Source organism: Lampris incognitus, chromosome 2 (genome assembly GCF_029633865.1).
Source record: "Lampris incognitus isolate fLamInc1 chromosome 2, fLamInc1.hap2, whole genome shotgun sequence".
Lineage (NCBI taxonomy): Eukaryota > Metazoa > Chordata > Actinopteri > Lampriformes > Lampridae > Lampris > Lampris incognitus.
In genome coordinates this window covers 126758421-126770420 of record NC_079212.1, presented here as the reverse complement: position 1 = coordinate 126770420, position 12000 = coordinate 126758421, and the positions used below count along the sequence as shown (strand labels likewise).

Genomic DNA, 12000 nt, shown 5'->3' with positions numbered 1-12000 from the left:
TAGTGTGTGTGTGTGTGTGTGTGTGTGTGTGTGTGTGTGTGTGTGTGTGTGTGTGTGTGTGTGTGTGTGTGCAGTTATGACTGTATGATCAAGAACCTCTCATGGTTGCAGTAATTCAAAACCTTTGAAAACCTTGTTTTCGCTACCGCCACTCCCTCTCTTCATTCACTCAATAGCTCGCTCAATCAGTGCGGCTCTCTGTTGCTGTCTGATCTAAGTCAACCATGCATGACTAACATCTATGGCTGACTCAGACTGGGCAGTGACATTATCCAAAGTTAGCAAAATAATTTTGATAATCCAAAAAATGTTTAAGGTATAAAGGAACAACTTCCTCTAGGTTCCAGTCAAAAGGAAGTGTTGCATATTCTTGTCGCTGCCCGATCTGAGCCAACTGTAGATGATGCGCATACGCAAGCGTAAACGGTGTACTCAGCTTTATTATATTGTGAAAACAGACAGTGTTAGGGTTAGAACAAAATAGTCGCATAACAAACCTTTTTCTTTTTGGAAAGTGCAAGTTCATATTAGGATGTACTCACACTAGGCGATTCATACCATGCCCAAGCACGTTTGACCCCAAGTCCAGTTTGTTTGACTAGTGTGATTGCTCCATACTGTGCACGGGCACGGTTCAGCATACCGTGCCCTGGCCTGCTTGAAGAGGTGAACTCGGGCACGGTTCAGTTTGACTCGGGCACAGTACGCATCTAGTATGATTGGTAACTGTGTCCGAGTGCAGAACGCTATGACATCATATATGCGACTGTCCTATTTAAAAAAACATTCTTATGCATACAGTACAATTTAGCAAAAATCACTGCATTGCATAATTGATAAATGTGTCACTGTGCCCAAAATGACTCCAAATTAGCCACAAGGTAAATAAAATCATGAACTCCATTTTACTATGCAGGAGCATTTCTCTTCAACACAAAAAGTCACATCGTGTGACATAAGTGTGCTCGGGCCCTGAACGTTAAACACAATGTGAGCGTGGGTGACAATCGTGGTCAGGCACGGTACAAGGAAAGCATGCCTAGTGTGAGTACGCCATTGGACTTTGTTGCATTTGTGTGAGGGTCCGCCTAGGAGGCTCCACATCCACACACGGACTGACAGGCAAAATGTTTTTATTAGGTGGATTTTTTAGTCTAAGCGCTGCATCTTAAAACATTTTTTCCATATTTGCCATTAAATCGACTTGGGCGCTGCACAGAAGTTATAATGGCAGGGAAAACTCTGGTTTTTCTGTTCCTGTGTGCATGTACCTGTCCTACGTTAATCTTGCGTACTACTGGGCCTGTCAGCCTAATGATTTTTTTGCACAGTTATGACTGTATGGTCAAGGACTGCTTGCGGTGATTCAAAACCATTGAAAACCCTGTTTTACACTGCAATTTGAGTGCTAACTCCTCATCTGGTTTTTCGCGTAAGTCCGAGCACCGAAGAAGGGGAGATACGCAGGCAGTATCTCTTTAGTTTCCCTTTTCCTAGTAGGCGAAAAAAGGGGTGGCTTGTTGTCAAGTCCAAGCAGCGGAGAAGGCGAGATACGCCTGGCGGTGATCTGCACTCTACTGAATGCACTTTTCTAGTTTTGTTTTTTGTTATTTCAGACTATGATATGTGTGTGTGTGGAGGAGAGATGCTGAGTATATTGGGAGAAGGATGCTCAATATGGAGCTGCCAGGGAAGAGGAGAAGAGGAAGGCCAAAGAGGAGGTTTATGGATGGGGTGAGGGAAGACATGCAGGTGGCTGGTGTGACAGAGGAAGACGCAGAAGACAGGAAGAAATGGAAACGGATGATCCGCTGTGGCGACCCCTAACGGGAGCAGCCGAAAGTAGTAGTAGTAGACTATGATATGTGTGTGTGAGCAAAGCAAGTCCATAAACCAAAGTGACATCATTCGATGGATCTCGGTTAGACACACACATTCCTATAACACAGACAGAAATTGTCCTACTATTTGTATGAAATTTAGTTCAGCGTAGTTGTGTCTGAAATTGGTTGTCTTTCTATCACCTGTTTGTCTTTTACTTTATGTTAAAGGGAAACGATCAAAACTGGTCTTCTCCCCTCTATGACCTGTGTCTTTTACTTTGTCCATCCACCCATTACCCGAACCGCTTATCCTGCTCTCAGCGTCGCGGGGATGCTGGAGCCATCCCAGCAGTTATTGGGCAGCAGGCGGGGAGACACCCTGGACAGGCCGCCAAGCCATCACACAGGGCCGACACACACACGCACCTAGGGGCAATTTAGTATGGCCGATTCACCTGACCTACATATCTTTGGACTGTGGGAGGAAACCGGAGCACCCAGAGGAAACCCATGCAGACATGGGGAGAACATGCAAACTCCACACAGAGGACGACCCGGGACGATCCCCGAGGTTGGCCTACCCCGGGGCTCGAACCAAGGACCTTCTTGCTGTGAGGCGACCGCGCTAACCACTGCACCACCGTGCCGCCCACTTTTACTTTGTGTTAAAGAGAAATGATCACAGTTTTCAACGTGTGTGCGTGCTTGCGTGCGTGTGTGTGTGTGTGCGCGTGCGTGCATGCATGCATGTTTTCCCTTGAAATTTTTGAGTGTTCAGGTAGTGGGAGTTGATTTTCACAAACTCTAAAGTGCCATTCTAAGGCATTAAAATTGCTAAACTTAACACCAGATGCAGGAAACAGTAGCACATTTATAAGAATGAATCATATATGATAAATTCACAAATTACTTTGTGGCAGTCAAGTGGTTTGAATCCTTTGATGTTAAACTTGAATTTAAGGTAAACCTTGAATGTCCTGCTCAGTAATTTCACTGTAGCAAGGATGGCACGATTTTCGGTATTGACCTTGTATTAGGGCTGCACAATATATCGTTTCAGCCTCGTCATCATGATGTGCGCACGTGCAATAGTCACATCACAGGACATGCGATGTGAAGCAAGGCAAATTAACTCAAACACCTCATGCTACAACTTCTTGCTGCTTGATTCAAAAGGAAAACTCACACGATTCTCATTTTCCATGACTAATTTTCAAGAGAGGTTTGTATGATATAACATAATTAACTCCGATTTAATTCTCGGAACATTGTCATTTCTCGCTCCGTTTTGGACAAATTACATTTCGACATGTTCGTCTGCTTCTCGGCTTGTGATGGCAGATCGCAGTCATATCCACAGACACCGCAATTAATTCACGGATCGCATTGGCCGGGTCATAAAAATTAACATTCTGATTGATAGTGGATGGGTTGTGGGTGGGTGAAATAATACATAATGAGGAAAATATTGATTACATTTTCTAAAATGTGAGTATATTTTAAGCTTAATTTTTCATCAGACATGAATTAACAGGCTAGACTCCCATTGCGCCAATTGCAGCATCCATTTGTCTTAAGCAGCAATGGAGGCAAAAAAACGAGCGAAAATTAAAAACATAAAAGGAAGGGCAGAAAAGTTCCCTGTGGGAGCAATTTAGTGAAATACGTAACCATGACGAGTCAAGTGCTGGGTATGTCGTATGCAACAGCTTCAAAGCGCTGTATATATATGATAGCCACAAAATTGGTACCTCAAACATCGTGTAATACCGTATCATCATGCTTACATACACCAATCAGCCAAAGCATTAAAACCACTTGCCTAATATTGTATAGGTCCCCCTTGTGCTGCCAAAACAGCTCTGAGCCATCGAGGCCTAGACTCCACAGATTCTCTGAAGTTGTCTTCTGTTATCTGGCACCAAGACATTAGCAGCAGATCCTTTGTAAGTATTGTAAGTAGCGAGGTGGGGCCTCCATGGATCGGAATTGTTTTTCCAGCACATCCCACAGATGCTCGATTGGATTGAGATCTGGGGAATTTGGAGGCCAAGGCAACACCTTGAACTCTTTGTCATGTTCCTCAAACCATTCCTGAACAATTTTTGCAATGTGGCAGAGCGCATTAGCCTTCTTAAAGAGGCCACTGTCATCAGGGAATACAGATGCCATGAAGGGGGGGTGTACTTAGTCTGCAAAAATGTTTAGGTAGGTGGTACGTGTTAAAGTAACAGCCACATGATCCAAGACCCAAGGTCTCCCAGCAGAACATTGCCCAGAGAATCACACTGCCTCTGCCAGCATGTCTGCTTCCTATAGTGCATCTTGGTGCCATCTCTTCCCCAGGTAAGTGACGCACACACCCCGCCGTCAACATGACGTAAAAGAAAACATGATTCATCAGACTAGGCCACCTTCTTCCATTGCACCATGGTCTAGTTCTGACACTCACATAACCATTGTAGGTGCTTTTGGTGGTGGACAGGGTCATCATGGGCACTCTGACCGGTCTGCGGCTACGCAGCCCCATACACAGCAAGGTGTGATGCGTTGTGTTCTGACACCTGTCTGTCTTAGCCAGAATTGTTTTCAACAACTTGAGTCACAGTTGCTCTTCTGTGGGATCAGACCAAATGGGCTAGTTTTTGCTCCCCACACGCATCAATGAACCTTGGGCATCAATGACCCTGTCGCTGGTTCACTGGTTCTTCCTTGCACCACTTTTGGTAGGTACTGACCACTGCATACCAGGAACACCCCACAAGACCTGCCGTTTTGGAGATGCTCTGACCCTGTTGTCAAGCCATCACAATTTGGTCTTTGTCAGAGTCGCTCTGATCCTTGCATTTGCCCATTTTTCCTGCTTCCAACACATCAACTTCAAGAACTGACTGTTCACCACTTGCTGCCTTATATATCCCACCCCTTGGCAGGGGCTATTGTAATGAGATAATCAATGTTATTCACTTACCTGTCAGTGGTTCTAATATTTCAGCTGACCTGGGTCTATCTCACTGAGCAATATGGTAATGTGTGATTGGGTGCAGGTCTCTAAACCGAGAAAATAATTTGTTCGGGTGGGTGGCAGGTGGGTAATGCGTACATGCAGATTTGGATGATGATGTCCAAGCCGATCCGCGCATCACTATTCTCAGCCATCGGACTGCGTTGTCTGTCTGGCTCCATCCACTCCTCGATCTGTATGATTGGTGGAAAAAGGCCCCGCTCACGTTTCACAATTTCCGAACAACTCCCCTTCAAAATCACCCCAATCATTCTAGAATGGTTAATTCTTTCCAAATAGAGCTATTCAAGTCATCTGGGGATAATTCATATATATATATATATCACAATTGAAAAAAATATCGCAATGTGAGTTTTTTCTTATATCGTGCAACCCTATCTTATATTGAAGTTTAACACCTAATTAGCCTACTATTATCCCTGCAACAAAAAGGATTCAAAATACTTGTTTGGTACAATGGGATTTGTGCATTTATTCCATATAGTGTTTGACATAGATTACATTTAATAGCACATTATGATGACAAAGAGGCAAACTAGAGTTGTGTAGTAGAGCTCTTATTTTACTCAGTAATTACCACTCATCATAGTTCAATTACACATATTTTACTCAGAAGTTATGAAGTTATTTCTGTGTAATGAATGCCTTGTATTTTAAAGGCTTACCACATTTCTAGTACGATGCAACCAAGTGGTAAACCAGGAAATAGGTTTTCACATTGACAGACTGTATGCCAGTGACATCACTAGCTGACACTTTTCTGCACAATTTCGGCAGCATTTCAGAGACAAACAGAAGACAGCTCAGTATTGGCTGTTAATGGAGTGTTATCCTTACAACAAATAATATCTAGAGATAATGTGAACATTGTAATAGTATATCTTTGATCTGTGTGTCTCCCTCTCTATATGCCCCCCCATCTCTCTCTCTTTCTGTTTCTTTCTCTTTTGCTCTTCTGTCCACCCCCCCCCCCCGTTTCTCTTTGTTGTCTCTGTGCATTGTGCTGAGCTAGCTGTTGTTACCCAGTGATTCCAGTTTAGCTAGATGATAGCTGGGGTATTTGTACTGAGAGCGGATGGTTCCCTCCAGGCCCCACTGGCCTGGGCCCCAGCTTTGGCCCCGTGCCTTGTGTCTCATAGAGTGTATCCACCTGTCTCCTTAGTCGGAGAGCACATGCACAGTGCTCACCCTGCCGCTCCACTGTCCCCCAAAGAGATTACATCACTGCTGTCATGACAGTACTCGCACAGACACATACTGAGCACACACACACACACACACACACACACACACACACAGTGTCCACAGATGGATATGTGCAGGGGACACAAATATTCGCATACTTTCCATATGGATAAGAGGGCATATTTATCTTTCCAGTTCATCCAACAGTGTGAGTTGTTTACTTCTCAATGCTGTTAAATGGGCACTGAGGCTTGCCAAGCGCTACCGTGATTTTCAGTATCTCAGATGAGGTCCTGGTGGAGTAATTATCTCCTCTTACTCTCTTTTGTCTTATTCTTTTCTAAAGACATCATCTCCTCTTTTCTCTTTCAGCTCTGACTGGGTGGAAATCCTCGAGCCACGCTCTCGTGAACACATGTACGTGAACCTGGCCACTGGTGAGTGCGGCTGGGATCCCCCACTTGGTGTTCCTGTCCGCCAAGCTGACGGCAACCAGTGGTGGGAGCTGTTTGACCCCCACAGCGGCCGTTTCTACTACTACAACTCTACTGGACGCCGTACTGTCTGGCACAGACCCCAGGGAGGTGATATAGTGCCCCTGTCCCAGCTCCAGGCCATGAAGCGCTGCACCGAAGCAAAGCAGGCTGCAGGGTCCATGGAGAGTCAGCCACACAGCACCACAGGGAGCATAGGCAGCGTAGGAAGCCACGGGCGCTGCACCCCAAGGCCTGAGCAGGACAGAGAGACCTCCCTCCCAAGACCCCCAGAGACCACTGAGAAAGAGGCCACCAGCCCTGAGCTTGAGCAAGCGGTTGACAGTAGATCTCAGGGAGACAGCAGCAGCATCGAGCGTAGCACAGACAGCAGCAAAGATCCACAGAGGTAAGCCTGAGAGCTGTACTTAACTGCCAGACTGTTTGAACCTCGACTGTAGGGCCAGAAGGGAGAATGTGCTTAAACATTAGTGAATCATGCTGCCAAGAGAAGTTGCTAGGATATATGATAGTCATGTCATCGCATGTGGCTTAGTGAGCTGTAATTACTTTGAAATTCTCATGCTATGAGAACTTGTTGGATTATTTTGACTTTTGACCAGTCAGTATGATCTGAAACTGCCTTTTTATTTTCATTCTCACTTATCAGAACATTCCGTATGCCCCGATTTCCCTAGTATTGCCTGTGAACAGGCCCGGTCATTTCTGCAAATCACTACCAAACGGGGAGACAGGGGTACGGGCATACTATAGAGCATTACTTAAACCCCCCCCCCCCTACTAGTGTTGTTGGTTGAGAACTTGTTGCAACAGTAAACCATTCACAGTCCCCATCATGTGCTCTGCGCTGTGGCCTAGTCACACCACCATCCCAAAGCCAAACCACCATTTCTTCCTCCCAGCTGGATTCCAGGCATGCCACTTCTATTTCTCCTGGCCCAGGGCCACTGGGGCTGTCTGTGTCCTTCTGTGTGCTCACCGCTACCCCACTCTTTTCTCTGTTCTGCTCCTGCCACACGCTCATTTCATTTTCCTAAAACAAACCAAAGCCCCTTGGCTACCAAAGACTGTAGTGCCTCTGAAGGTCATGTTTGCTATGTGTTATAGTAAACATGAATGAATTCCCCCATTTAGTCTCATTTCAGGCTTTAAAAGACATCAATGCATACAAAACACACATAAGAAGCATGTGAGAGGGTCTTGTGTATATAGGTTTATCAATCAACACTATCCTATTCTGGCTGTTTGTAAACATACTGCTGATTTTAGAAGTTCTGCAGCTCAGATTCTACTGTTTGATTATTAGCTGGTGTGGGGAGACACCTTGTCAGGTAGGAGTTGTAAACATTGACCGCCTAGAATCAGCCTATGTAAATGCTTCTACACAGACTGGGGGTAACTTATTACTTAGTCCAAGGTTTTAGAAAACACTCCTTGAGGAGTGTTTCCTTTTCACATTTTGCCTGGTTTTACGTGAGTGTGTAAACTGAGTGTTAAACTCCACAACGGATCCTGCTCTCTGATCATCTGGGTATGTGAGTGATGTGGAGTGGGAGCACAGCAGCCTGAGTTTGCCTGGAGATAAGAGACACTTTTTCGAAAGTTGGAGAATGGGCTTTCTCCCTCGCTCAGATCACTACAACACCGTTAAATCAGATCAGTGAAGTCTTCAGTTCATCATAGCCTTCACTTAAACCTGAGCCCTTGGCAAAAATGCGTACTACTGCATTGTTCTCCAGTTGAACTGTTTTTTTGCAATCAGTCATACTCTGTGGTTTGAGAGAGCGTGAGACATCTGAGCAGAGAATGTCAAGATTCAAAAAAGGACTGGTTGTTAAAATCCCTAGTGTTTGCACTGCAACAGATTCAGTGGAGATCAAACTGGAGATGTCTGCCAAGGTGACATTGCCACCACCAGGACACATCATCAGTTGTGTACCTCAGCATCACAGGGTGTTTCGGCCTTTTATCACAAGACGCCCTCCGCTGAGGCAGGCCCACCACAGGTTGATCGGTCCTGGGTGTGTGACCTGTGGTTAGCTGTTCACCCTGGCAGCCCAGACGGCGTCTCTCCTTTTGAGCCAGATCCAGTGGCTAGTCCTCTCAGCAGTGTTGGCTAGCTCTTTGATCACTCTCCTGTGGGCCTGCCCCCTGACTCCTAGTTCCCTCAGGAGAATGTCAGACAATTATTGAATACAATTATCAAAACTGATAGTGTGCTTTCTTTATTTTACTTCAAAATGCAGGACATTGTCTCAATACATGGGTAACTAGAAGAGTGTACTCAGTAAAATGCAGATCCCCCACCAGGCGTATCTCCCCTTCTCCAGTCCTCAGACTTAGGTGAAAAACCAGCTTAGGAATTGGCACTCAACTGCGGTATAAAATTGTTTTTTCAAAGGTTTTCAATCACCGCAACCAGGAGAGGTCCTTGACCATACAATCATAATTGTGTGCAAAAGTTATTAGGCTGACAGGCCCAGTAGTCTGCGAAATTATCAGTGGACAGATACATGCACAAATGGACAGAAAAACCAGTGTTTTTACTGCCATTGTAAGACTTTTGTGCAGCGCCCAAGTCAACTGAATTGGAAATATGGGGGTAAAAAAAAAGGTTTTCAATATGCAGCGCTCAAGCTAAAAATTACCCAATAAAAAAGTTTTGCCTGTCATTCTGTGGATGCGCAGCCTCCTAGACCCCTCGCATGAATGTGGCCAAATCTAATACAAACTTGCACTTTCAAAAAAAAAAGGTTTGTTATGTAACAATTTTATACTGAGTATAACCCCGTCTTTATTTTCATACTATAATGAAGCTTGGTAAACTGTTTACGCTTGTGCATGCAGGACTCACATCTACGGTCGACTCAAATCAGGCAGTGACAAGAATATGCAACGCTTCCTGTTTTGAATGCAACCTATTGAAAGTTGTTCCTATATAACTTTTGCATATTTTTTTTTTTGATTATGAAAAATCTTTTAATAACTTTGGATCATGTTGCTGCCCAATCCGTTTCAACCATAAAGTTGACTCAGATCGGGCAGCGACAGAGAGCAGCGTTGGTTGAGTGAGCTAGAGATTTAATGAAGAGGGAGTGGCGATAGCGAGAACAAACATTTTTCAAAGGTTTTTAATCACCGCAACCACGAGAGGTTCTTCACCATACACTACTGTTCACAAAAAAAATTGGGTTGATAGGTCCGTCCAAGTAGTTTATGAGATTAGCCTTGGGGACACACACACACACACTAAGGCTGTTAAAATCGGCCAAAAATTACGTAAGATTATTCCTTCTAAAAAACATAGGTTCAAACCCATTCAAATATATTTTTGCACATTATGTCCATAAGAGGGCAAACCAATACAAGAGACATAACTACTTGTATAGGTATAATTATTTCAACGTAAACATGTCTTTTAAAAGATCTACATACCTACACATTACAAAATAAGCAAATAAAATAATGTCCTATACCATAAAACTTCATTTAAAGGCCAGAGACCTCTCCCTCTCTCTCTCTCTCTCTCTCTCTCTCTCTCTCTCTCTCTCTCTCTCTCTCTCTCTCTCTCTCTCTCTCTCTCTCTGTCTGCGCTGTGGTTGGAAATTAATGATTTGTAATTGATGTGTTATTCGATAGCCTAATTTTGATACAGATAAGGTAATATTCATGCTGGTTTAAATAAACAATTTGATAGTATTTTTCCATCTTTGCTGAGCAAGAGTTTTGTAGGAAAGGAAATATTTCCAAATGGGGCTTTTGTTCAGAGTGAAACTCACTCTCTCTGCGGCCGAGTTGGGTTGTGAACTCTCTGCCATCTTTACTGTACGGTTGTTGTTGAATTATTCGCTCCTTTCAGCTTGACCTGAATTTCATTTTCAGCCAATGAAAGTGACGTGTGACTCTTGTCCGTCATGCAGCGTGTTAAGTGCAGCGGTCAAGGCTGTTGGGAGAATTCTCAAGGCAGACAGCCACGGTAGTGCTGCTTTTTTTTTTTTCACAAACGAATATTAATTTTCACACTCGACTGTGTGTTTTTTTTTTTGTTTTTTTTGGGGGTTTTTTTTTTTTACAATTCGGTTATATATTCAAATTTGGAATATTCATTGACAGCCCTAACACATGTGTGTGACCAAATGCATTATTTGATTATGAAATAAGAGCCGACAAAAATTAAAGGCAGTTCCTTGATTAACGCTTGGCGGCCTGTCCAGGGTGTCTCCCCGCCTGCCGCTCAGTGACTGCTGGGGTAGGCTCCGGCATCCCCGCAACCCTGAGAGCAGGATAAGCGGTTCAGATAATGGATGGATGGATGAGTTAATAAAGCCTTTATTTTGAAATTGTGAATGAGCTCTTCATTTTCTTTCTGTGCTCCTAGCTTTCTGAAAATAGGGACACATGTGCTCCTCTCAACAAATTTTACTGTCGAGCCCTGGCCAATGACCTTTCTCACAGCACTTTGTGTCTCGACCAAAACGAGGAACAGAGCGGTTTCTGAGAGTAAGGTTAAAAAGTCTAGCTCACAGGAGTTTGATACGTCACTTGGCCATATGGAGGTTCACATCCCTACCAGCTACACTCACTTTGTGGGTAATTAGAGACCACCACACAATGCAGAGAGGGTGGAATGTGAGAGCTCAAAATGGCTGAAAACAAACAAAATGGTTTGATGTCTGGGGTTAGTTTGTAACAGCTGAGAGGCATGCTGCTCTTCGGTTAGTACCCAGGCTTAAATTAGTAATTAAACATTGGTTAAGAGAAAGGAATGAGATTAAAGAGGAGAGTTTAGACTGTAAGGCTACAGTGCTGGGATCTTCTTACTGGCTTCCCTTCCCCCAACCCAGGCAAAACTTTTGGGGCTTTTTTTCATGGTTATTGTCTCTTTTGCTTTATTGGTTTTTATTGTTATATTTATTTCAGTCTCATTAAGTTCCTAATGACCTTTTTCAATGATGGACATGTCTTGTCATGTTCTTTTCGCCAGCTTCCTGTTTTGTTATTGCTAACAGCAGCAGAATTCCAATAGAAACAAGAACTTGACATGAAAAACAATAGCACTCTTTGTAAATGGGTCAAACCCAGTCCTTCCATTGCCAGTTTCCTTTTATTTCACACTATAAAAAATCATGGGAGTGGTCATAATAGAGAAAATATTTTCCAAAGCTTCCAAAAACACCCCATCAGTATTTTTTGTTTTTTTTTAATGTACCGTCACGTTTTTTCAGCATGTTCCTCGTTCTTTTTCTCTGCTCCTTTACTTTCCCTTTGTTTCTCCAAAAACTCATCTGTATTTGTTTGTGTGGGGCCAAATTTGTTACTCATTGGCCAGGTCTTATCACATGTCCTGAGAATTTCGGCGTATGTTGAGTCTGTTGGGCTCATCAGGAAAATACCTCAGTTTCCAGGGGTAAACGTGGCTGTGGGTAGAGGGACTAAGGGAAGTTCATCTGTTCGTCTGAGGCCAGGCTAAAAA

At 43.9% G+C, this 12000-nt stretch overlaps 1 protein-coding gene across 2 annotated transcripts in view; it reads left to right on the top strand.

The window, feature by feature from the left end:
• arhgap46a (Rho GTPase activating protein 46a) overlaps positions 1 to 12000 on the top strand; it is a 57760-nt gene that overhangs the window by 21196 nt on the left and 24564 nt on the right. For both annotated transcript variants that reach the window (XM_056274370.1, XM_056274369.1), the window contains exon 2: positions 6406 to 6915. In XM_056274370.1, the coding sequence (XP_056130345.1) occupies positions 6406 to 6915 (510 nt within the window). The remainder of the gene's footprint in view (positions 1 to 6405; positions 6916 to 12000) is intronic.